Below are 26,458 nucleotides of genomic sequence, written 5' to 3'. Positions count from 1 at the left end.
GGGGCTGAGATACAGATCCCAGAAGTGTAAAAACAACCCTGTCTTGTAGGATCTGCCATCTTAAGTGCCCAACATCCCCTAGCCAAGTTTTGGCAATTAGACTCTCCAAAGGATTTGGAGACTCGGCAGGGCAGGGAGATGAATGTGGAATAGCGCTTGGCCAAGGCAGCCCCTTAACAAGACTGGCTGATATTGGACACTGGACCTGCTCAGACCTACCTTCCCATCCTTGCTTGGTTCAGGCCTTGCTGTGATTCAGGATCTCTAACATTCTGCATAAACTCCAGATTTCAGATTTATTTCTCAGTTAAGAAGCTCCACACTTCTTGGGCCAAAGTTCCCCTGGCCCATTCTGTTATGGGCCAAGAACTCTGGGTCTGAGAGTTGGCAGAAGTCTAAGCTGGCTTCTGCCACAGGACAGGTGGGAGGGGCTGCTCCAGCCCTGAACCCCTCCCAAGGTATGGACCTTCATCCAAGGCCCTGCACACATGGAGACCCTTGTTCATTCACAGAGCTTACTTCATACCACAGTAGGCCACCCACACGCCTGCTCACAGAAACCTCACATCCTCAAGGGTGGGGTATAGCAGTCAGGCCATCTGACCACTGGGTGTCAGGCATTGTTTCCTCATCTGCCCACCAACCACTGAAGCCTGGGAGGCGATGGAAAATACTGGGGCCCCAAAAAAGGTTTTATCCCCATTTTACATAGCTGCTGGTCCCCTGCTTGCAGAGAAACCAAGACTATGCTTACACTTTGTCCCAAAGACAGCCCATCTTGGGCCCAAAGTAAGATGGGGGAACCCCAGAAGACCAGACGACACTGCAGCGCCGGGCAACACATTGGTTTTAATGGCATTAACATCCAGGTGGTCACACGTCAGTTCTGCTTGGCAACTTCCAGGGGTGAGGAGCTGTTGCCTCACTGGGCTGGGCTGAGGCCCTCCAGTCTCCCCAGCCTCTGAGAACTCACCACCTGGTCCGGCCACTTCCCGACCCCAACCCCACTGAAAAAAGACATGACAATTGCACTGATTGACATAGATCCCTAAGCACCCTGGCCTCCCGGCACAACCCGGTCTGTCAGAGTCAACAAGGGCTTTGGCGTCGGCTCAAGGTGGTCCAGGACTGCTCCAGGGAATAGTGTTTATCAAATGTGACAAATGTTCTTGTACAGACTGGGGGTCTGGAAGATTTATTTCTGTGGTTCTAAGAGACTCTTGTCTCTAATGGCTTCTCTCGGAGCTACTGGAAGTTGGGCCTGGATAACGCTGTGTTGTTGGTTTATTTATTTATAAGGAATGTGTAAGGCATTTTGGTAAAGTTGAACAGTAACTTCTTTTTGCAGAGACTCAGACGGAGGTGCCCTCCTTTGAACTGCTGCTATCCTCCTGCAAACAAAGGCAGCCATGTGAGAGAAAAGCTGGGCAAGGAGCCAAGGCATAACCTCTCATGCCATGCTAGGACCTGCAGTCCCCTCCCTAGGCTGACAACCCCAAGCCACTTGTCTGGAGACCCAGAGCTGACTTCCTGGGGCTGGCTGCTTAGGAGTTGGTGGTAGTGAGAATGCAGGATGCAGGAGTGTGAGGGCTTTGAGTCAGGTGAAAAACCCTTCAGATAGGGGCCAGGACAGAGGCAGGGGGACTGGGATGGGGCCCAAGCAGGCTGCAGTGAGAACCATGCTTCCTGGGCTCTGGGCCCTGTGGGCTAATGTCCGTGTTACAAGTATCTGTCCCCAACACCTAGTTCTGTTTCTCCCACTTCCTGCTTGTCCCGCTTCCCTGGGGCTCCAGCATCATACCCAACTCTTTCCAAAAGCTCTCTCCCATCCACCCTCCTGGGGGTCAGGGCCTACCTCCATAACAGGCCAAGCCACAGGGGCTGGGAGCCAGCCCTGTGGCCCCACATGGATGAAGCACTCACTGTTTTTTCCAGCCGTTCTTGCAACTTCTTCACTGTGTCCTTCTCCTTTGCCAGCTGCTCCTGGGTTGTCTTCAAAAGCTCCTGTAGTTTGGTTGCAGCACGTCCCAGATCACTTGTTAACTTCTTCTCTTTTTCTAGTCTCTCCTGTGGGTTTCAGGGTTGGAGAGGATCAGTCCTCACATGACATCAGAGGTAAGACCCTGAGCTGTATACACCCACAGGGCCCAAATACCCGGGACTGGAGCTTTCCAGGAGCACAAGGAAGCTGTCTACGGGCCACTCAACAACAGACAGTGCTGGTTGGCAGGAAATGGTCTGTGTTGACTGTGCTTCCCACCAGCCCCACTTACCTCCTGGCCTAGGACAACAGGTGTGGGCTATTCTGCACTGTCTAATGTGCCAGCCACCAGATATGTATACCTACCAGTACCTAAAACATGACTTCCAAGTTTTATATAAATTATATTAAATAGCTACACTGACTAATAGCTGCCATGTGACGTGGCTCCCTCCAACCATGTGTGACGAGGGAAGCCAGTTCCTAGGGGTCTGTTCTCCCGGTCCTGGCCCCTCTCCAAGGTCAAGATTGGTCAAAGCCGCAGGCCCCAGCCCCCGCCTCTACCTTCAGCTGTACAGCCTCCTCAGTTCCTGAAGACTCCAGGGGACCAATAGCACGGAGCTTCTCCAGCTCTTCTTGTAAGCGACACGCTGTGGTCTGAGCCTTATCAGAGAGCAGAGTGGGCCTGGGTGAGCAGCCTTACCAACATCTCAGCAGTCAATGACCAAATCTACCCGGGGACCAGGGGCATCCCAAGCCTGATGGTGCAACAGCTCAAGCCTGAAGACACAGACTAGCCTTGAGGTTCCAAGAAGGCTTCAGCATCCACCTGCCAGGATCCCATTGTCCTCCCAACCCCCAGCATGCTGATGGCCCAGCCCAGACACCTGGTGGGCAAAGCAGGGGAAGGCCAGCATGACCAGATTGCTCCCCAGAGACTGTAAGAATCTGAAAGCTGATAGGGACTGAGAGCCACCAAGCAGGCCTGACCTCCTCAAACTCAGCCGTGAGCTGCTGCCTCCTTGTCTGCTCGTCCTCCAGGGTGGCTTCTGTCCGCTCCAGCTGCATTCTCAGCTGTGGAGATATCACAAACATTACTTGGGAACCTGGTGAAGGACCCTTTTGGGGCCCAGGGCTCTGGGGCAGGACTAAGACTATAGGTTCTGCCTTTTAGTTGCTTCTAGGGTTCCCCCAGCCTTGCCCTGCCCCAATGAGCCATCCCTGATGCTCCTGTGGGGAGATGGAACCTCAGTTGCAGTCCAGAAGCTGGTGGGTTAAAAGGATTCTGAGGGAACCTCTGTAATCTCAGGAACCTTTAACAGGACCCACAGGACAAGAAAGATGCCTCAGAGCCATGAGATAAGGCCCAAACCCACAGTGGCTACCCTAGTGACAGGCCCCTGCCTCTTGGCAAGAACTCTGTAAGTGGTAGCTCCTTTGGTCAAAACCCTGAAGAGGGCTGGAAGTGCAGCTCAGTGGCAGAGAGCTCACCCAGTATTTTTGAGTCCCTGGGTTCCATCCCCAGGACCACATAAATAATAACCACTCCTCTGGAGAGCAGATATTCTGCTAGTAATATCCCAGCAAGAGCCACAACAGGAGACAAGTCCCCTACAGTGGCTGCAGAACCAACCCAAGGCTGCTCTCTCAGCCTGGTAGGTGCACAGTGCACTCCCAGTCTCAGACTACTCCCACCCCCGCCCGCCTCTCTGCCTGGTCACCTTCCCTCTGCTCTGCATCTTTTGGGTCCTGGGTGCACCTAATCCAGATAAAGAGGGATGGGGAGGGTGCTGGTCAGGACTGGGAGCAACCAACACATCAATCAACATGAAGGCTGCCCACCCTGCACTGTACTTGGGGCTGTTAGTGACACATCTGAGGACCAGCTCACCACCCTAACCTTCACAGGGTCCTGCTCAGCTGGGGAGTCGCCTGTGGGGACAGCTGGGGACCCAGCTACGTCACCATCCTCTACGTGGCTCTTCATCTCACTCAACTGCTGCCTCACCTGAAACAGGGAGGGGCAGGTTTGTGCACAGCCAATCACACACACACACCTTACACACACACACACACACACACACACACACTCCCTAGAGAGGACCGCAGCTGCTCTTAATAGCCGAGGCCCCTAATGGTTTGCTATCTGTGACCGATGTTTGAGTCCCGACCACTACGCAGATTAGCTGGGCAGGGCCACAGCACCCAGTTTGAGCCAAATAGGCCTGGAGGCCAAGAAGCCTCTAGGCCAATGAGACCCATGTGCTAAGCTTCAAAATAAACTGGTGAGCAATCCTCCTTAGGAGTGAGATGGCCCCTGATAGACACAGACCACACAGGCAGTGAGTCCAAAAGGGAGAGAGAGGCTGCCAACAGTTCTGCCTATACCCTTGGTTTCTTCAAGAACCATGGCTTGGAGCCCTTTCTGGGGTCCGGGAAGATTATAAGATGACACCTTGCCTAATAAGTTGCCCCATCCTCAGCTTTATGGCTGAGGGCAAGTGGCACATCCACTGGCTCCCAAGGTTCCCAGACCACTGAGCTTCTTTCTGATTTGAAGGGTGGTAGCATCACTCAGGGAACATGGGTAAAAGTTCTAGTCAGGAGGCATGGTTGGGGACTGCGGTCATGAGTTCTCTAGGTGGTCTCAGGCTCTATTCAAGAGGCCCTGCTCCAAGGGGCAACCTCAACAATCTCTGACCCAACAGCCTGCAAAGGCAAAAGCCAAACTGTAGTTGAAAAGATAAGAAAGCCTAGGGGTGGGATTCTGCACATACCCCTGTATGGGCTGTATACCCTAGGCCTGTAACACCGACCTGGCTTAGCCAATGGCCAAGATGACTGGCCTTAAACTCAGGAGGAGACTTGAGCTGGGTGATACCCCCTCTGGTGTAGTGATCCTGGGTGAGCTCAAGATGGGGACCCAGGGAGCTGGGAGCACCTGCTGGGCTTGGTGGAGGCTGTGGGGGGACACCAGAACTTCTTTCTTCTCAGACATCAGTGCTGCACATTTTAGCCCCAAATATCTCAATCTCTAAATGCTGGTGACTACTTTAAGACTTTTAAGAAAGCCTGTACAGATCTGACAGATGGACTGTGGTTGTAAAGGCTGCCTCAAGCAGGTACTAGATAGAGTGTGACCTCTTTATGGAGGCAAGAGCTGAACCAGTCAAGCAGCTGGGACATGGGATTAGACACCATAGCTGAAAACTAGGCAAGCCCAGCAGGACTCAGGTCACCTGCACAGCGCAGCTCCTCACATCTGAATGGGGCTTGAGCTCTGCACCCAGAACTGGCACTAGGCCAGGTGGGGACTAGGTCATCCCCACACACCTGTGGATTTGACTGAATGGGTCTGAGCCATTGCTGAGGTGAGGAAACCCCAAGAGGGCAAGGCCTTGCTAAGAGCCACAGTGCGGTGGGTAACCAGGCCAGGAGGGATCTACAAGGGATCACTACATCCTCAATGCTCGTAAGTGCTGAAATGGGCTTACAAGGTGAACAGACCCCCAGAACCCCCACTTCCTTGAGCAAGAGAACAGGCTACCAGTGGGAGGGAAATGGGGTGTGCACCCTGGTCCCAGCGGTCACAGGCCCAGCTCAGAATTTTAGGCAAATGTTCCAAGAGGGCCTCAAAGAGCCTTCCTGCCCCACGTGGCTAATGGATGAACACTGTCCCCCTCTGCTAAGCTGCAGAAATCTTTGAGTGAACAAAAAACAAAACTTGACTGGCAGATTCATCTCACACACACGAGCCCCGCACGCCACAGTCCCCATGCTGGACTCCATGTTCACCTACCAGGGCGAGCTCGTCACTCTGTTTCTGGGCTTCACTCTTGGCTGTATCCAGCTGAGATTGAGACTCTAATAAAAGTTGCCTCAACTTGAGGAAGAAACAGCCAGGTGATAGGGAAAAGGAGAGAAGAGAAAACCAATTCCAGTGAATTAGAGGCAAAACAAAAACCTAACATCTATTTATCCAAAACACTAGTGATCATCACAGAGCAGGCTTCCCATAGCTACAATTTCCTTTTTGAAGACTTAGGAAGGATAGTGTTCACTGCACACCGATCTCAGGCCTTCTTAGACATCTGCCCTAATCTCTTGTTCAAAAAAAAAAAAAACAAGGCCCCAAGGGTGAGATTAAACCAGGACTCAGGTTGCCAATTTTTTGCTTTCCTCTTCTGAACAGTCAGAAAACAGTTATCAGATTTAAACCCACTCCCTACTGGAAATGACATCAATCAGTAAGCCAGGCAGAGAATTCTCATGCTCAGGGGATGATCTGGAATGTAAAATGCACCCCCTGCTGCAGTGCCCAGCCAGATCTATCCCTGTTCTGCCCCTGCGCCCCAGAGTGGGGCTGCCTTTTCACAACCTACCCCCAGACACCTCAGATCTCACCCTTTGATGAGGCATAAGCAGGATTTAAGACAAAACCAAATAACACAGACTTCAAGGCTCATGATGACAAGAACAGCTCCCTAAGGGCTGAGGAAGAGCCACTAGGGAGGACCCAGACTTAGCTAGGCAGGGCATACAAGTCCGTGGAGTGCACTCACCCCTGCCACCTCCTTGGCGTAGTTCTGGCACTCAGCGCTGGCAGCTGCCATGTGCTTCTCTAGCTCTGCCTCCAGATGTGAGGTGTGCTCCCTCACCTGGATGGACATACACATACATCAGAGCCTCTAGTTGGCCAGCAGGGGGCACTAGCCACAGAGAGTGGGGTGATGGACATAGAGTCTGGCTGGCTCTGATAAGCTCCTGAGGCCCATCAGTTTACCAAATAAATCAAGACTAACAAGAAACCAAGCCCTAGCAAGAGAACTCCTTGCTGAAAAGAGTACCTCAACTCTAGTACTCCTGGGTCCTGACATGTTTTTGACCTAAGAAGCAGGGGAGAGGGCAATTCTTAGATACACTTGCAAAAGTAGGTACCAGGGGCACTTTCTCCAAGGCCAGGGATTGCTTAGGTGCTTAAAGGAACACCAGGGCTCCCTTGAGCACACCCTTGATTGTGAAGGCCAAGACCAAAGCCACCATTGATCAGGGCTGGACAACTATGCACAGATCTGTAGCTGTCTTAGGCCTCTGAGGTTATTATGAAGGTCTCTCATTAAAGCAAAACAGGATAGGATCACTTGGCTTAGGTGAGAAGCCAGTGATCCTTGAGAGAAGAATAACTCAAATGGCCTCTGCGATGTCACTTTCAAAAAGACTCATAGGACAAGAGAAACCAACTCTCAGAACAGAAGCACCACATACCTGATCTGAGCTTTCAAGTTCTCCTTTTAGCTTCTCTATGGTATCTTCGAGATGTTTCACTGTGACCCGTGACTACAAAGCAAAAGAAATGCCCCGTGAAACATAGGTGTCTGGGGATGTTTCCCAGGACGAGTAGTGCCACCATCTCCAAGCCAAGTTGAAGCTCTGGTGGTCTGTAGCAGTCTCTCCTGGGAGTGGGGATAGAGTCCAGCATGAGAACAGGAGCACAATCTCCTAGAGACTGAGGAGCTCCACTGTCATTCTACAGTTCCGCTTCACAGGGTGTCCCCCAGAAATGCCAACAGCGATATGCATCTCCTAAGTGACAGATCCTGTTAACTTCTCTTGTGGGCTCTGGAATTTCAACCCAGCCATGTGTCTTCAGTAGAGTACACTTGGCTTCCCTGAGCCCAGCAGCAATGTCCATGCCACCAGGCCCTGGGGAGATGCACATGCCAAGATACCTTCTGGAGCTCCTCCTCCGCAACTCCCACTTTGGCCTTCCACACCTGCTCCTCCTCCTCGACACTCTTCTGCAGGTCTCTGAGCATGCCCTCCTGCGGCAAGAAGGAGTAGAGCGGTGAGACAGGACTGTCACCCTCCTCGACCTTGCCCTACACTCAAACGCACTCCTGTCCCCAGGTCCTCTGTAATGATGGCCCGTACTTCCTCTGCTTAAGACTCAGTGTTGTGTAGGGAGGGAAGGTGGCCACTGTCCCAGGAGCGAGGTTTCTATCCTGTGTGCTGGCATGTAGGACCATGCCAGGAAATGAGGTCTGTGATCCAAATGAGGCTCTTAGAACTGTTGTTGCTCTTGGGCTCTGCCACAGGTGCTGATCCCATTGGTGGCCCAGAACAAGGAACATAACACAGAGCTGCTCAGAACTGGGAAGGGCTGGACCCAGCATTGCTCCTGGAGTCAGGGAAGGGTTCAACCCAGTTGGGCCAAAGCTTACCTTGACTTTTCCCACAACTGCCTGCCCAATTATTCCTTGTTGTTATAACCAAGTCCCTTCTCCCGCTGGAGACCAGCCTCAAACCCTCAACTCAGCCCTCTCCTCAGCTTAGAAATAATGAAGACCTAAGAGACTTATCCATCCCATTACCATCCAGTCTAAGAAATGAGGTCTGGAGGGCAGAGGTCTGCCCAGGTCACAGAGAGCCAGAGGGTTTCTGGAGATACTATGCCAACTCCTGCACTCTAGGCACCAAAGCTCTCCTCCTAGCAGCACCCTCTTATCACCCAGCACAGAGTTCCCAGAGACCCTGCCCTGGCTGCTCACCGTTTCTGCCAGGATGGTGCGGTACTGGTCGCACTCAGCCTGCAGGGTGTTCTGGGTCTCCTCAGCCTCCTTCAGCTTGGAGGCCAGGTCCTGAGGGCAGAGGGAGAACAAGTGTCTAGTGAATCCAACACAGCTACCTGCTGAAATGACTCTGGGCACTTTCTTCCTAGGGGTAGGAGAGCTTGGGTGACAGTGGCAGCCCCTGCCAAGGGCACCTGCTTGGCAGCCTTGCTTACCGAGGAGGGCTCTGTGGTCGCTGATGGCTTCTTCAGTAGCTGGGAGCCCTTTTCTTTGAGTTCCTGCAGCCAGTCAGCATAATTCTACGAGGAAACGTGGAAGGTGAGGGTGGGGAATGCTCCTGGGGGAGTACAATCCCTGGGAGCCACCCCCCACTACCTGGTGTTCTGAGACAGAGAGCTCCGGGAGCAGCGCCAGAAGGGCCTCCTTGGTCTGGGCCTCGGCCAGGCGGAGTTGCTTCTCTGATTCCTCCTGGAAGGGGAGAGGGAGAGGGAGAGGACAGGGTTCAGCCTCCTACCAGGAAGGGCCTCAGCTCCTCATCAGGGGTGAGACAAAAATCAAAGGAAAAGATGGGCTTCCCCAGTCTGTGCTCCCAGGAAGGACAATGGGAAGCCCCAGGTGGCAGGTGCCAGTTACCCCACACCTCCCAGCAGTCACTCAGACTCTGCCAGCTCTTATTTTCCCAGCCCTCCCAGCATGCCACAGTTAGGGCCAGTGCCAGCCATGAACAGGTATCCCCAGGGAGCTCATCTCTAGGCACCCATTGGAGGAAGGAAGAATCAACATTCCTAATCTCCAGAGGAAGAAACCAACTCAGAGAAGACAGGGCATCGCTTGGGGTCTCTCCTGAAGCTTGACTTCACACCCTGTATGGGGCTGGACCTGATTTTCCTCAGGTGACAACAGACCCCCAGTCTGACCACAAAACCCCTGGTCTGAACTAAGCCTGAGAAGCAGACCCTTTTTGGCTTGCCCAATTATCCAGAGATGATGCTGTGGCCTGCCCTGGACTCCTGGCCACATGACCACCATGCCCACTCAGGTTCTCCAGTCATGAGTCAGAAGGCAAAGCACATGAGCCTTGGAGGCCACCTTCTGTCTTTCTCTGCCTGTGTGGCCACAAGCTGTCAGCCTGGCAACAGCTTCTGCACTTGCCACACAGTGGCCAGACTATCTCTACACTCACTTCTGGGGGCCAAAAATCTAAGATTCTAATAATCTAATTACAACTTCTGCCCTATTTCCTGCTTTCTGGGTCTCATCTTTATACCCTCAGGCTTTCTGGGAGGATCATGGGAGTCACTACAAAGTTCAGGTACTGGGACAGGCTCTCCCTCTGTTGGAGCAAGGCTGGAAGGGGCTAGCCTTTCACAAGGGATGGAAATGTGTGACAAAAAAGGGTGGGCTCGAGCGTCAGTGCTGCTGCCCTAGTCAGAGCCTCCACCCTGACTCCAGCCAGCCCAGGGCAAATGGGGGCCCCAGTCACAGAGAGTTGGATACAACACCCTAAAAGCTCACTGCTAAAGATGTCCTTCGCTAAGAACACACATGGAACCAACTGGACGGTGACTTCAGAGGGCCTGAGAAAGAAGCAGGACAATTCCAAGTACCTCTGGATAAAAATAATGATTGAAGGCCATGAAGCCGGTGCAACCCTGGGCACACTCACAGAGTGTGCAGTCCACAGCGCTCCCCAAGCCCGCTCAGTCTTTGCTGTGGCCATGCTCAGCTCTGTACCCTCATAACAGAGTGCCCAGTTGAGGAAAAACAATTGAGGGTGCACATTTCCCTCCTTTCTCTTAAAGAAAAATGAAAGGGGGGCAGGAAGGAATAGGGAGAGGAAGGAAAGAATGAAGAGACTAGAGGACACTGCATGCTGAGCCTGGGGGCCCTGGTACAGATTTATGAAACACTGAGGCCAAGACTGTCCCCTACACAGTTTCCATATCTTGTGGACTCAGTTAAACCAGGCAGGTGCTGCTATCCCAGCTGGCCAGCCTAAAGATGCCCAGGGCTCTGACCTTGGCCTGGGTCAGGGAACGCAGTTTCTCCTCACAGGCCCGCTCAGCCGAGGCCAGTGCCTCCATCGCCTTCCAGTTCTTCTCTCGGAGGTCCTGGGAAGGGAGATGAGGGGAAGTCAGTAGCCCACACCCGTCAGTCAATGACCAGCTCCTGTGGACTGGTCTCAGCAAGGGCTGGGCTCAGAGAACCCCATGGCCCCACTTCAGACCCTGCATAGGACCCACTCTTTTCTTGGCTCACATTCATGTGGCCTCTCCTGGGGGCACTCAGCACAAGGCCAAGGTGCTGCCACCTGATGCCGGAATGGTCGAACACAGAGGATGAAGAGGCAGGCGCCCTTTCAGTGGAGACTAGACTGCAGGAGGAGGAAGGATGGATCTATTTCCTCAGAGAGGAGGTTCCTGCCACCAAACAGCAAGCTGACTCCCTCGGCTGGCTCTAGGAGTGAGACCTCCTTTGTGAGCAGCAAGGCAACCAGCAAGCCCTGCTCCATGACAAGGGCAGGTGGGAAGGATGTGGGTGAAGGCCCTTGCCCTCTGGAGAGGGCAGGCATGTCTCTCTCCCCTTCTCCTAGCTCCAGCCTCCCTCACCCACATCTGCTCAGGGTGGCTACATGACCCAGACTAATGACGTTACCTGCCCCAAGGGCAGTCAACCCTGAACATATGGAGGAGCTGGAGATGAGGAGGCAGGAAGAGGAAACTCCCGGAGTAAACAACAGTGAGAACAGAAGGAGAAGCAAAGCTGGGCTCCCTGATTGTCCAGGGCAGGTTCTACAGCAGACGCCTTAAGGTGACTCTGTGAAAACCTTTCCGGGGCTCACACGGCTCTGCCTTGGTCCTCCCACCCCAGCTCAGAGGCCCTCCACACTCACATTGTTCTTCCCTTTCTGCTGCTCCACAGCCTCCTTGAGCTCAGTGGCCTCCTTCTCCAGACATGATACTTGTGATTCTAGCTCCTTGAGACTGGTGGGGAGGTGGGAGAGAAAATGGTTACCACAGCAGGTCACCACCTCAGCTCCAAGGGTCCGTGCCTACCCTCCAGTTCCATCTCAGGAGGACCCCTTTCTTCTACCCAGGGCACCCAGCCAGCCTAACACCCCCCTCTACCCAAGGAACACCTGTGAGGCACACACCCTTCTACCTTGCCTCATGCCGACCACTCAGAGGCCAGGGCACTGGCTCCAGAGCAGCCAATGGCCAGCAGAGGATGTGCCCCAGCAGTTAGGTCTCCAGGACATCTACTCTTTGAACTGAGTTTGGTATGACCCATCTTGTCACCACAGAACATGCCAGCTGGCCCTTCCACATGGCTGCACCTGACTCTCAGAACTAGGCTGGGCCTTCTAAGGTGTGAGCTGGAAACTCACAGTAGTGCTGTCACCTCACACCTGGGCACCACTGCTCCTGACAGCTCCCCAAAGCCTGACTTCTAACTTTTCTGAGAACCAAGGACCAATGGAGGACCATTCATTTCTATATCCTGGGATTTGGGGAAGAAATGAGCCTTGAGACGACTCCCCGGCACTGTAGAATCCCTGAATGTCAGTGCCTCACTTCCTTGTGCCCTTCAACCAGAAATGAGAGGTCACCATCACTACAGCACTGTACTCAAGGCTCTCGGGACCAGTTCTGAATGGACACTTTTAACAAGCCCCTTTCCACATTATGATATGCAACAGATGGAGACCCAGGGACATGAGAAATCTAAAGTCTAGAAGTGGTCAACAGTGGTCTGAATCAGCAATTCAAGCCACTTCCTGAGATGCAGGAGGAAGTCCCCAAAGGAGCTAGCACCCCAGCAGCCTGAGGAAGGAGGGCTGTGGTGGACACTGCAGGCCACATGGGGACAGACGTATTTGTGTTTCTTCTTGAAGGTCATGGTCAAAGACCTTTGAAAACAACCATTCTAACACACACTAATGCTGACCATAATGCGAGTGTGGGCTGAGCATGCTGGCTGTCCTGACCATCTATCTATTAATGAAGTCTGGCTTATCACAGCCCTATATTTTTAACCTGCATACAGTTTGCATATAGCCTTGAGAGCTTTGTTGACTTTTGGACATTGAGTTTAGGCCCACAGAACTGTGACCCCACCCTCCAAGTTCTACTGAAAGGCTGGGCGCGGCAGTGCATGCCTGTAATCCCAGCAGCTCAAGAGGTTAAGGCAGGAGGATTGCAAGTTCACAGGCAGCCTCAGCAAAAGTGAAGTGCTAAGCAACTCAGTGGCACCTGTCTCTAAATAAAATACAAAATAGGGCTGAGGATATGGCTCAGTGGCCAAGTCTCCCTGAGTTCAATCCCTGGTACCTGTCCCCGCAAAGCCAAAATTCTACTGAAACCCCTCAGACTATCCCTCCAATCCCTGTATTACACTACAGCATCTTCCAGCAGACCACCTCTGGAGAGACCCCAGAAGAACAAGATCCTGAAGAAGAGTCTGCAGGTCAGTGGTAAGGACACACTGACCCTCATCCCCTTAGCAGCTTCTGTCAAGTTGTAGAAACAAAGTTTGGGACTGAATCACTTCTCTGTATCCCAGAACAGGATGGCCCAGCATAAACAACTTGCAGGTAAACTATTTGAGAAGGAACCAGTTTCGACCAGATCATTTCTGCAAAAATTTGAAATTAAAAAATAACTGCAATGTGACTTAATTATCCTAGTAGTTCATTGAGTGGTTCAAGAATCTGAGCTTAAAGAAAAAAAAAAATAGAGCTTCTCTGCCCCTAAAAAAATAACCACTGTGAGAAATAAAGTTTACCCATGCTTCCTAGGAAAGGAAGAAGGGAAGGGTTGGGTTCTGGGCTTCCACAAGAAGGCGGCTGGGTTCTTTCTCCAGTCCCCAAACCTCAGAGCCTTAGGGATGCTGAGGAACACAGGCTATATGCCTAGGAAGCTGTACCTGCTGAGAAGCATAATAGTAGGTGACTCTTTGGCAACAATGGCCAGAATAAAGGGATCTTATTGGCTGATATCCTAGAATGCGTCCAGAAGTGTTTGAGCAGAGAGAAAAGACATATTCCATGGCTCATCCCACCCAATGTTCAAGGGAACCCTGGCCATGGCAGCCAGGACCCACCTCTCAAGACTGTGAACACCTGTCCCAGAGTTGATGGTCACAAGGACTCTGTTCCCTGATTTCAGCGACTCCACCCAGGTGTCAGCTCTGGCCTTAGCAACAGCAAGCAGCCCCTGAGCAAAAAAGTCCAGGACTGGGGTTGCTGACTGAGGGAAAATGAGATCTGCCAGCAATGAAGTCATCACAAACAAAGGAAAACAGCCCGTGGCAAGGTCAGCTCTAACATCCCAAACCTCTGGTCCAGCAGACAGCCTGGGCCACAACCATTTCCCCATTTGATTTATAGACCTCAGTCCCTAAAATCTCTTGCCTTTTAATCAGCCAGTCTTCCCCCACAGGAGATGACGACTGGATGGATGCAGCTGGCAAGAAGCCCGACCCCAACCTACTGAAGCACTTGCCACTCTTCACACAGATAGGTGTTGCTCCTTGAGAGAGGGCACAGAGCTTGCTATGGTTTGGATGTGGTTTGTCCCGTTCTCCCGCCACACACACACACACCGGGTTCATGTCTTGGAAGCTTATTCCCTGATGGGAGTAATTAAGAGGTGCTGGGATCTTTAAGAGGTGAAGCCTAGTGGGAGACAGCTAGGTCACTGGGAGTGCTGCCTTATGAAGGGGCTGATGCTGGTTTCACTGACTGAGTTGGTTCCTGACAGTGAGTTGCTATTAAAAAAATAAGACTGGCCCTGCCCCGATTTCTGGCTTCCTGGCTCACCATGTGCATGCTTCCTCTTTCATGCTCTTCTATCAGCCCTCACCAAAGGTCAAACACAAGGAGCTGCCCAATCTTGGATTTTCTGCCTGCAAAACTATGAGCTAATAAATCTATTCTTTATAAAGTACCCAGCCTAAGGTATTTTGTTATAGCAACAGAGAATACATACATAGCTCTTTGCAAAGGTGACCGTTTGCCTGCCCAGACCTGTCTCCTGTTCTCTAAACCACTGAATGACAGGAGTAGAAGGGGGCCTCTGAAGACATTCTTCCTGGGAAACTCAAGTGCCATAAAGAAAGCCTGAGTTTCCAGGAGCCTTCAATCACCTCAGCTAAGGCTGAAGTGAGTGGACAAGAGCCCTATGGCCCCCTGCAGCCGCCCTGCCAGCTTACCGCATCTGCTGCTGGTCGGCTTCAGCTTGGCTGGCCTGGAACGAGACACAGAAAATTCCTTGATCTCCACTAGGCTCACTTGTACAGCAACTAGTCAGGAGGGGAGCCCCTTTCCTCAGCAGTATCCTCCCAGGAGTGGGCTGACCTGGTTATCCCGGGCTTGGCCTGCCTCCAGCAGGGCCTCAATGGACCGAATCCTTTCTGTGAGCTGTGAATTCTCTGCCCTGGCCTCCTTGAGCTGCCCATGAAGACCACTCAGCTCCTCACACTTGCTCTTCACCTCCATCTCAGAGGACTGTAATTTGCTGTGCATCTCTATTGCAGGAAAAGGAAAAGGAAAGAGAAGTCAGGGGCTGGAAATGCCTGGGATGAATACCAGGACTGCGGTCCTCTCCATGACAGAGCTCCCTCCCCAGCCTCCTCTGTACCTGGGGATCTTAAGACACACTTTCTAACCACTGGGGCTTCTTAAATCACTGCTGAACAAAATCACAGCCTGGTAGTAGCGTTCTTGAGGACTATTAGGGCAAGATGAAATGCCCAAAGGCCACTAATAAGAAAATGATAGAGATTTAAAATGGATTTTGGTCGAAGTTTCTGAAGATTCATTCTCTAGAACACTCTGGCTCATATTAGCTGAGACCAAGGATAGGGGTGACATGGCCAGAAACTATTTTGAAAGTGACTATATGGATCTCAGGCTATACCCTCCCGAGAGCCTATCCTGCCTGGGGCCCTACTCAGGAGCTGTCCTCTTCTTCAGGTGTTCTTAAAGTCTCATGGCTGAGTATAGTCCACCTGCCTGTGACACTGCTGTCTCCACCAGGACTGACCTCATCCCCAATCCCAGGCTCTGCCACCTGCCACTTCCAAACAAAATCTAATTTAGCAACTCAAACCACGCCTCCTGCCTCCCAGGTCTCATCCTGGTTGCTCTTTTTCCCTTTTCTACCTCTCTCCCACTACTAAAGCATGGGGACTCCACAGTCACCACATGCCAAATCTGTTCCCATCAGTAGCAGCACCTCTGTGATCACCTAAACCAAGCCCTGTCACTCTTCTGGACAACTACAGAAGCCTGCCCGTTCTCCCTGGGCCTTTCCTGCCCCCATGGTCCATTCTCTACCCAAGAAGTGCAAATGAAATTGTACCATTCCCCTGCCCCGACCTTCCTGTTAACACTTTTCACAGGACCCAAAATCCTCACAGGGAGGTGACCAAGGCCCTGCCCATCTGGCCCCACATTAATCATTAGCCTTCTCATTCACTTGTTCACCTTTTTCCAGAGAATGAATCTTTAGAAACTTCCAACTAAAGTCCATTTTAGAGTTCCATCATCTTCTCATTAGTGGTCTGCAGGTATTTCATATTACCCTAGTAGTGCTCATGAACACTGCTTTGTGGCTTTGTAGCTAATAAGAAGCCCCAAGACCAAGTTCAAGTTCATTCCCCTCTCAGGGGTCTATGCTAGCTAGATTACTCTTCATGGGACTGACCCCTTCCATCATTCTGATCTAGGTTTAAATAACCCTCCTGCCTCAGAAAGGCCTCCTGTGTTTAAAGCCACACCAGGCCTTCTAGACCAGTGATCAGTGAGCTGGCTTATAGGCTCCTCTCCTGTGTCTATTTTATAAACAAAGTTTTATTCAACAAGATAAGCCTTCCAGGTGTAGTGGTGCTTACATCTGTAATCTGAGTTACTCAGGATGTGAAACAGGAAGATCTTAAGTTTGAAGCTAGCCTAGATACCTTAGTGAGACCCTGTCTCAAAATAAATAAATAAATGAAAGAAGGGAGGAAGGGAGGAAGGATAGGAGGGCTGGGTAGCTCAGTGGTAAATGCCATAGTTTTCATCTCTAGTGGGTGTGGGGGAATAGCCAAGGCTGCTTGTTTGCACGTTGTTTATGGACACTTTTGTCCACAGCTGCAGAGCTGAGTAGTTGTAATGGAGACTGTCTGACTCAGGAAGCCAAATGTATTTACCATCTGTCCCTTCACAGATTAAGTCCTTGTGTAAAGGGCACTGCTGCATAACCCTGTCCTTGCAGGTGGCACTATTCCTGCCAGCCCAGTGCCCATGGCAGTGGCTCAGGAAATATAGTGAATGAGGGTCAACTTCTCACCAGCCTCACCTGCTGGGTAACCAACCTTTGCAGGCCCTGCCTCTGTCCCCAGACCCCAACCCCACTAGTAGTCCACACAGGCACCATCCTCTATATCCAGCCCTTGCAGGCCCTACTCTCCAAACCCAGTGGGCAGTCTGCTCTTAATTAATCTCACTCTGTGACTCCAGCCAGTCCTGACATCCCTGCCTCTTCAACTTTTGAGGTGTGGGGGTAGGTACAGGCCTGGCCTTGGCAATAGGACAGTCGGCAGACTCCTTTGGGACCCACCCGGAGCAGGGGCCATCAGAACACTGCCCTTACCTGCCAACCGATGCTGCTGCTCCTGTGCCTTTTCGGCATCTGCCCGGAGGCTGGCATGGCTGGTCTGTGTGCGGCACAGCTCCCGGCTGACCTCATCTAGGCGCTTCTGCAGAGCTTCCTCACTCTCCTTGTGAGACACCTAGAGAGGACAGAGAAAAGATGACTGTGAGGAGGGGAGGAGGATGGGCCCTCATCAGTTCCCAGGTTGAAGAAAACAAAAATCTTTACACCTCCTGCCCTTCCCAAAGCCCCATATGGTCTCTGATTTGTGTATAATGTAAAAACTTCCTAGAATTTGCCCAAATTTCACCCAGCATCCTTTCAGTGAGAAAAGCAGCTGCCAGGGACCTACATGCATTTCCCACTTGGGGGGTGGAGGTTGTGAGGTGGGTTTCAATATTTTTTATCTTCTCAAGTGATTTGTAAATACTTGCTTGTAGCAAAAGTCCAAAGATACTGATTCAAACAAAGTATATAAGGAGTTTCCCAATGGAGTCCTTGATGCCTTCTCCAGAAGCAGACAGTTGGCTGGGTCTCCTGCCTATAGCAATATGCGTTTATACCCACATGGATGTGACACATGCTCAGGATCATTAATATGGCAGTTCTCTTAGTTCTTTCATTTAATATTAGAACGACCCACATAAAATTGCCAGTATTCAATCTTTCCTCCACAAAAATGACAATTTCATATTTTTCAATCTGATATCTTACAGACTTCCACATCATTGGGTCCTTAAGAACCACACACAGCTTTGAGGTGCCGAATGTTTCCCAATTTCCCCATTCAGTGGCAGGCAGGCTGCTCTCAACCTCTGGTGGTCCCAGTCAATACTCCAATGGACACTCTAGTCAATGATTCCCAAAACTGAGCTTCTGGAATAAGAATGTCGGTCAAAGCCTCTCACATCACCAGATCTTCAAAGAAACTAATTCTCCAAAGGGCCAGATCCCTGGCTACAGAATTAACAAGCTCATTTTGGACAGGGCCAGGAAGGATCTAACAATAAATGCCCCTCATTGACCCAAGTGAGGCTCCAAGTCCTGCTTCTATCACCACACCCAGCCGCAGTCTGGCTGGGCACAGAATCACGAGCCGCTCAAGCAGGAACAAAACTTTATTTTTGAAAATGCCGCCAATACCCCCTACACGTCTGGCAAGCAAGCCAGTCCACCCATGCGGTCGTGTCTCCCGGAACCCGGGCCCAGGACCTCCCCCGGAATTCCCTCCTACTATCCTTCTCCAACCAATGGGAACTCTCCAGGAGTCCCGTAACATGAGTCCCGTAGCTGGGCAAGGTGAACAGTACAATTTCCATATGAATGTAAATCTTAACATAATCATATCATCTCAATGGCTAGCTGGCAGTCACCTTACAACCAAAAGTGCTATGCATCATATTACTTTGCTGTGGCTCCTAGCATCTGCCCCCTTCTGTTTAATTAAGCAACAGGCAATGTGGCTAGGGACCGTGCCTGTTAGGTATGTCCAATTCAACATATGGTTCTTACCTGTCATCGGAAAACTGACCTCTAGGCGTCAGCCTCCTGTCTTAGGTTGATACCACTGCAACCGAATCATACCCATCACTGACTACCGGTCCAGTATATAGCCATACCTGTGGATAGGCCTATGCACCAGTGGGGGGGTGAGGTTCTTTGCCTCACCTCTGTTGGCCCCCAAATTTGGCCTTGGTGCCGGTGGGGGGGTGAGGTTCTTTGCCTCACCTCAGTTGGCCCCCAAAATTAGACCATCACTAGTAGAAGGGAGGAGGATACAGAAATGCCACGACATCAAGTCAATTGAAGGCTCCTTGGGAAAAATTGTAACACTGGTGACACATCAGCTAAAATATGCCAGCACTACCATAATTCGTTGTATCAACAAATAGAGCACAATGCATACAAGTGATACATTGTCCAGGCAAGTTTTGTAAGCAGTTCAAAGTGGAGGAATCTATCAATAACACCCCAATTTCTTTTTCTTTAGCCCAATGGCTACACAACATGGTGCTAGGCTAAATGCTCTGAAGAGAACCATGAAGGCAGAGGTAGATCTGGAGCCAGAAAAGTCGTTGTCAAGTCATTGCATCAGACTGTAGACAAAATCAGGACAGCTTTAGGGTCCACAATGTTTTCTGCATTGGCATATAGCAAGGGGTCGGTTTCATTCTAACTCTAAGGGATGAAAGAGAAGGAAGGAATGACTGCCACAGGCTCCTCAGGAAGCAGACCAGCTTTTTCTCCTGGGCCCAGCCTCCCTCTCAGAGCTGCAACATCCTTAGCTCTGCTCCTGTCACTGAGATGGTTTTTCCAGATTGTCATTGGAAAAAACCACTAGCAATTTCTTCCTTTCTTTTTCTTCTTTAAGAAAGGGCTGTAGGGAGACTGAATGTTTTTCCATTCATTAGAATAATGATTCCAGGGCTGGGATTATGGCTCAGTGGTGGAGTGCTCGCCTAGCATGGGCGGGACCCGGGTTCGATCCTCAGTACCACATAAAAATAAAGGCATTGTGTTGTGTTCATCTACACCTAAAAAATAAATATTAAAATTAAAGGGCTGGGGATGTGGCTCAAGTGGTAGCGCGCTCGCCTGGCATGCGTGCGGCCCGGGTTCGATCCTCAGCACCACATACCAACAAAGATGTTGTGTCCGCCAAGAACTAAAACATAAATATTAAAAATTCTCTCTCTCCTTTCTCTCTCTCTCTCTCTCTCTCTCTCCTCTCTCACTCTCTCTTTAAAAAAAATCTGTTTAAAATAAATAAATAAATAAATAAACACTTCTAATTAAAAAAATAATAATAAAATAAAAATTAAATTAAATTAAATTAAAAACAAAAAAGAATAATGGTTCCAGCAACAAGCAAACAACCCACCCCCCTTTGGAACCAAAAACTTAGAATCTTCAATGGAACCCATGAGCATACATCTTAGGATCACAGTTGCCTGGAAGGAGAAGGTAGTCAACACAGCCAATCACACTGAGCAATTTCAAAAGCTGGTCCTATGGCCGGTTGGGGATTGGTATAAAATGCTCCTGAGTTTCTAAAATTCAGTTCACTCACTGGAACAAGAAGCCAAGACAAGTGCCTCCAGCACTTTCAAAGGACCCTTTGCACTCTCCTTCACATAGGCCTCATCAAGCCACTAAAGGGGAAGGGAAGAGATGGGGGTCTGCTTCCTGATGCTAAAGCTCTATTCCCAAGGTAAGCACAGGAGGCCACACCCATCCTGGTCCTTGAAGAGCTGGCTCACAGTGAAGACGCCTCGGGTGAGAGAAGGATAAAATGGAAAGAGCCCCATTTCCACTTCAGCACAACAGGGAAAGGCCCTTTCTATAAGCTACACTTCTAGTCAAGAGAAATTTCCTGAATGGGATCCTGGCATTTATTGAACTTGTTTTCTGCTCAAGGCAGAGTTCTTGGTCTAGGCTCTGAGTATGTCAGCACAACTACCAGGACATATCCACAACTACCCTACAGGACAGACACTGAGGCTCTGAAATAACTTGCTGAAATCTGAACCCAATAGCTGCTGCCAGGGGCCTTCACTATCAATATCATGAGGGACAATGCCACATCCCCCAACCTCCCTGACCACATGCCACAGAATTTGTGGTGTTAAACTAGAAAGAATGGACTCCTCTGTCTAGGCCCAGGGTGTGGATGAGAGTCCAGAGACCTCAGGGGCAGCAGACATCTGCAGGTGGTAATTTGCTGGTAAGAGCCAGGGCCAGGCCTCGACCCTTAGGAATGACATGTGACAGAAAACCAGGATGCAATAGTGAAAAGTCCTTCCTCAGATGTATCAGAACCACCTAGGAGCCTTTAAAATATAACCACAGGCAGGCCCACTTCCAAGAATCTGATCTCAGTGGTCTGCTTTCCAAAAAAATCAGAAAATACCAAGTTATCCATCTTGATTCCACCCAAATTCAAACTGTGTTTGTTATGTTCTCTTTTAGTATCTTGTATCCTTTCAAACATCAGTCTTAGAATTTCATGTCTGGCTACTCTAGTCCCATAGCTTGGTTTTGAAGATACAGCAGAAAAAAAACAACCCAAAGCCCCTTGAGTCACCAGGATTTCCTTGTTTTCCAGTGATTTAACCTCCACATGAGTATGGCATCAAAGCTCCTCATGCCTAAGGTAACTGCCCCAAGCCTGGTCAAACTTCCCTGACACAAGCCAGTGGAAACACTGGAAATCATCAGACCTGTGGGCAGCAAAGCCCCCGGGGCTGAAGAAAACATGCTAGATGATGCCCAGTGCACTAAGGGAAAAACCTTCCTCTCTTTGAAGGAGAAAGGACACACTCTTGGGGAAAATAGATTTTAGCTATATCCAAAGGCTAAGAAAGAAGAAAATCCCACCTGTCCTCGAAGCAGTAGGATGTGTATGTAGCCAGTAAGTTCACTGGCTTCTCCACTGCTGCAGGATCACAATGGTGGCAAATATGTGAGGATAAATACAGATCTAGAGCTAGACTCAGGGGGTTCAAATCCTGCCTCTACGGTGTCCTAAATATGATTGCTAACTTCTTTGTGCCTCAAATGTGCTTATAGGTAAAATGCAAACACTAAGAGTAGGTACTTCATAGGGTTACAATGTTTATAAAATGCTATAAACAAAGCTTAGCACACAGAAAGCATCCATTTAATGCTTAGCACATAGAAAGCATTCATTTAATGCTATCACTTTTATTAATGAGGCTAGCTAGGGTTGAGGGTTCAAGAACTGCCTACATCTCCATCTGTTACTCATGGCTAGAAAGGGATGACTTAGTGTGGCTACAAGCCCTGCCCATCCCCATAATGCAGACAGGCTCAATGGACAGTGAATGGTGGCACTGAGGCACCCCTACTCACCTGCAGCTGCAGGACCTGCTTCTCAAAGGCAGCTGCCTTCGCTTCCAGAGCCTTCCGCTGCTGTTCCTCCTGCCTTGAGGCCTCTGACTTCTCCATCAGTTCCTTGCTGACCTTGCTGAGCTCCTGCCGGAGCTTTGCCAACTCTGCATTCTGCCTGCAAGACAGTCACAGGTCCCTGAGAAATAGGTGATATGTGGCCTATGCCTCTCTGGTATATCTGCTCTTTTTTGAAGTATGTGCTCACATCTTGGAGCCATCACCAAGGCCTCTTTTGCATTATCATCCATTGAAGTTTGGTGTGTGTTTTGTCAAAGATGTTGTTTTACCAGTATAGCATATGGACCAGAGAGAGCAAAGGGCAAATTATGTGCCAAGCCTCCCACAGGAGCTCAGAAACTACAGGAAAGTCACACAGAAAAAGGGTCAGATACTCTTCTCATTGCTGACCTGGGTACAAAAGAGCTGCAGATGAGGTAAACATGCCTTGCTTCCTGCAGGGAAGGGCAGCAGCTTGCAGAAGCCATGTGTCCCACTCCACTGGCCTACACAACCATGACCATGCCAGGGAAACCATTCTCAGCCATAGCCCAAGGCACTTATGGAGCAGACCCTTCAACACTGCATGCACTTCAAAGTGGTTCTCAGGACCTGAGAGCAATATTTGGAGTTACAGAAGGAAACTTGATTAAGATGAAGGAGGGCAGCTGTAGGCCTGCTCCTTTGCAAGCGTGAATTGACAATAAGACACCACCAGACAGGGTGGCAAAACCTGGTCTAGGCCAGCCCTGCTCTGCTGACAGGTGGGGTCCCACCTTTCTGACTTGGGTTTCCTCATTTGCATCAGCTCCTGTGCTTTACAATGCCAAGACTCAAGCAACCTGGGGTGGAAGTGGGAGGCTGGGTAGCAGCCCCTTGGGACTGCTTTGGAGCTGAAAAAACCCAACACCAGGCAGGGCTTCCAGACTGAGGCACAGTCACCATAGTCACCACATCCAGACTGACAAGTCCCCATGCTTTAGAGCTTTTCCCAGTAAGGAGGCCACAACAGATTCTGTGTCAGGGAAGCCAGCGTGTTCTTTAGCCCCATGCTCCTCTTGTGCTGTGGCTTTTGAGGAAATGGCAGTCTAGACACTGATGTGTCAGGGAGGAAATGAAGATGTGCACACACACCTGGAGGTGACCTTGATAGAAGGACAGCATGGGAAAACAGCTGTTAGACCTCCCTCCACTCTAGGGAGCCACCAAAAAGCCAGGGCTAGACTTCTTTCCCTGCCCAGCTCCTGTACTAGGTCTCTCCCCATCTGACTCCTGGCTACATGATGAGTGCCAGTGCTTTCTGCCTTAGCCAGTCCTCTCTTGGTAGGAGGACATGCTCTGGGGATAACAGAACCCCATAAAGTCTAAAGTCCCTACAGGGCACTTCAAGCCAAAAGAAGGCAGACAAGCACATGGATAGATAGCCCACTGGGTTTTTTTAAGAGATGGCCCAAGTCAAGGAAGCAGAAGAGAGTATGGCTATACTCAACAGCAGAAGTGAAGAGCTGCCCTCCAGAGCTGACCAACTCACTGTGGGCTCTGTGACATTTTAGCAGAGGCAAGAGAATAGGAATTTTACTCAGCAGGCCTGTGTACTATACAGTATTCATTACCAGGGTGTAAGAATGGAAGAGGGCACTGCCAGTGGAGAATGAGGTCCCCACACCACCAACAAACTTTCATCCTGGACAAACAGCTTGGCTGTGATACTCTAGGTCACAACCAGGAGTTTTATGAAGCCCTCCATGGGGCATGTTATGAAGATGGGCACTGGGCAAGTTTCACTCTTCCAGGAAAGCAAGAAGCTAGCAGCAGCCAGGGGCTGAGGGTACATGATCCCACTGATACCAAGCATGCTAGCAAGGCCAGCCTAAGGTTGGAGCACCCTGACTCTTGCTGAAATCTTCACCACCTGAAAGGTACCAGGCCACCTACCAGAAGATTCAGCTGCTCAAACCCACACAAAAGATGGAAGCTTGGGATGCGGCCCAACACAGGGAGGGAGCAGAAACACCCGCAGCCAGGCCAACCCCACATTCAGTAAGAACTAGAGTGCACTGTGACGGCCTTGCAAGAGACCTGCAGAGTCACTTGGATTCCAAAGCCCTTGGAATGTGACATAAGTGGTTTCTGCATAGAATGCTCAACTTACTTGCTCTCTACCTGGCTTGTGGCCTGGTTCAAGGCATCTCTCAGGATAGAGTTCTCCTGCTGCAAGCAGGCCAGTTGGGTGTTAGGGCCATTCTCCAGCTGTTCCTGAAGAGTTCGGATCTGAAAAGTCATTAATAAGGGCATCAGAGTGTTGACCATATCAAGAAAATAGATCTCTGGGGTAGGGTTAGTGAGGTCACACCTCACCAACAGAAAACCCCAGAGGCTCCACTTGCTCCACATAGAGGTTGGGAAAATGCTATAAAATAAGAGGACTGAAAACAGCATAGCTCCAGTGTCAGGAGCTCAAAGCTAAGTGTAACCCAAAGCAATACACCCTTTCTTCCTCCTCACTGTTCTCAGAACTCAGCCTGAACTCCAGTTGAGCACTCAGCTAAGAGCCTCAGAACCACTCCATGCATGTCTGCCTCCAAAGTCACACGGGTTGACTCTTCTGAGATAAAGTGATAAGCCACAACTACCAGAAATGAGAAAGACTCATTTCTGACCCTCTAACCTCCCTAGCACCTCCTGAGATGTGCAATGGGGAGGCAGCCACGGACCAAGCAAAGGGCAAGTGTCAGGAGATTAAGCTTCAGGCTCTGACAAGGAAGGCCAGCTTGGACAGGCAGCAGCCCCGCAAAGATGTGCTGGGGCCATCCTGGAGCTATGGAATTTCAGGCCTACTATTTTACAGAATCATCCCAACAATATCTGGAGAAGGTGGAGCTGACATTATTCCAGGTTCACTTGGAAGCTAACACCTTGGTCCATGGTGGGCCCCCACAAACTGGGACACAATGCTGGCCACTTGAGGCTAGGCTCTTTTTTTTTTAACTTTTAAGATGTTAATGGGCCTTTATTTTATTCATTTATCTATACGCAGTGCTGAGAATTGAACCTAGGGTTTCACACATGCTAGGCAAGTGCTCTACCTCCAACCTGAGGCTAGGCTCTTTTGGAAGTGTTCTTTAAAATATATTTTATGCCTTTCTGATTATTAACATAAAATGCACACATAACGGGCTGCCTGGCACCATTCAGCCAAATGCCACAGCCTCAGGCCCCTGCAGGCATCCTCAGCCCTGGGCAGACAGACCTTGCACTAAGCCTGTCCCCTTTCATACCTTGCCCTGCAGCTGCTGCACCTCCTTCACATGCTCACGGTAGCTGGCCTGCATGCGAGCCTGCACAGCTGCAATCTCCTGTTCCCGGGCCACCAGTTGTTTTTTCACCTTGGCTTCACCAGCCGCTGCCTTGGCCTTTTCTGCAGCCATCTCCTGGGAGAATTGGAAAGAAGGAGTGGTCAGCAGAGCAGAGATGAGGTCAGATTTCTTCTCTTTCTCTTTTTCTTTCTTTGGCAGTATTGGGGTTTGAACCCAAGTTTATAGCTACCACTGAGCTACTCCAGGAGTACAGGGAAGAAAAGTGGCGAAATACATCTACAAACATTTAACTACTTATAATTAGAGGAAGATATAAAATGCCAACAAAGGTTTTCTCTCAGCTACAGCTGGTCTCAGCCTCTGTGGCCAGAGATTGCTTCCCAAGGCTTGAAGTCTACCACACAAAGATATGTGACAACAACCTCCTCTTGGGTCAGGAGGTAAGCAAAGGTAGGACGCGTGGGGCACAAGTGAGCAACAGGGAAGGGGAGGAAGGCCAGAAGTGGGGTGGGAAAGACGTGGAGCTCAGGGTGTAGACTTAGGGCTGAAGATTAGGAGCCACTGGCAGAGCCTGAAGGGCATCGTCTTAGGACAGATAAGCATTTGGAAGCTCAAGAGGACCTCCTCAGGCTGCAGAGACCAGAATGTGGTCAGGAGACAGAGAGCTGTGGTTGGACATACTGTTAAACTTCTTTTGCCCCAGAGTCAAGGCTGGCAGGTGAGAAGGGGAATAAAAATCATAGGCTGTATCTCTGCAGCTCCTACTAAGGGACACATTCTACTTCCCCAACAGGGGTGGACAGGATACGTATCTCGACCTGATTAAGGTGTCTGGACTGTGGTTTGGAAATTGTGTCATGCAGCTACCTCTGAGGATGATCTTGGGCACTGAATGGCCAGCAAACACAGGGGCCACATCTAAGGGGGCCAACAACAAGAGGCACTCCCTCCCTCACACCTACCACCCTGTCCTTTGTGGACACAGACCCCATAATAGGAAAGAGGGACACTATTCACCACAAATGTGACTCACCACAAAGCCCA

The 26,458-nt window shown here is 50.4% G+C and overlaps 1 protein-coding gene across 4 annotated transcripts in view; it reads right to left on the bottom strand.

The window, feature by feature from the left end:
- Positions 1–830: 830 nt before the first annotated feature.
- Positions 831–26,458, bottom strand: part of Rrbp1 (ribosome binding protein 1) — a 69,543-nt gene continuing 43,915 nt past the window's right edge. For 2 of the 4 annotated variants that reach the window (XM_078051362.1, XM_078051364.1), the window contains exons 5-24: positions 25,376–25,528; positions 24,250–24,368; positions 22,062–22,215; positions 17,190–17,328; positions 14,909–15,078; positions 14,764–14,798; positions 11,444–11,534; positions 10,569–10,661; positions 8,926–9,018; positions 8,766–8,849; positions 8,530–8,619; positions 7,711–7,803; positions 7,247–7,318; positions 6,544–6,639; positions 5,781–5,864; positions 3,873–3,989; positions 2,972–3,055; positions 2,546–2,644; positions 1,924–2,067; positions 831–1,391 (exon numbers count right to left, since the gene is read on the bottom strand). In XM_078051362.1, the coding sequence (XP_077907488.1) occupies positions 1,353–1,391; positions 1,924–2,067; positions 2,546–2,644; positions 2,972–3,055; positions 3,873–3,989; positions 5,781–5,864; positions 6,544–6,639; positions 7,247–7,318; positions 7,711–7,803; positions 8,530–8,619; positions 8,766–8,849; positions 8,926–9,018; positions 10,569–10,661; positions 11,444–11,534; positions 14,764–14,798; positions 14,909–15,078; positions 17,190–17,328; positions 22,062–22,215; positions 24,250–24,368; positions 25,376–25,528 (2,049 nt within the window). In that variant the 3' untranslated portion in view covers positions 831–1,352. The remainder of the gene's footprint in view (positions 1,392–1,923; positions 2,068–2,545; positions 2,645–2,971; positions 3,056–3,872; positions 3,990–5,780; positions 5,865–6,543; positions 6,640–7,246; positions 7,319–7,710; positions 7,804–8,529; positions 8,620–8,765; positions 8,850–8,925; positions 9,019–10,568; positions 10,662–11,443; positions 11,535–14,763; positions 14,799–14,908; positions 15,079–17,189; positions 17,329–22,061; positions 22,216–24,249; positions 24,369–25,375; positions 25,529–26,458) is intronic. The other 2 variants (XM_078051363.1, XM_078051365.1) reach the window with 2 other exon arrangements.

The sequence above is a fragment of the Ictidomys tridecemlineatus genome, chromosome 5, assembly GCF_052094955.1.
Source record: "Ictidomys tridecemlineatus isolate mIctTri1 chromosome 5, mIctTri1.hap1, whole genome shotgun sequence".
NCBI lineage: Eukaryota > Metazoa > Chordata > Mammalia > Rodentia > Sciuridae > Ictidomys > Ictidomys tridecemlineatus.
Note: the sequence above shows the minus strand (reverse complement) of the source record. Positions and strands in the feature narration are given on the sequence as shown.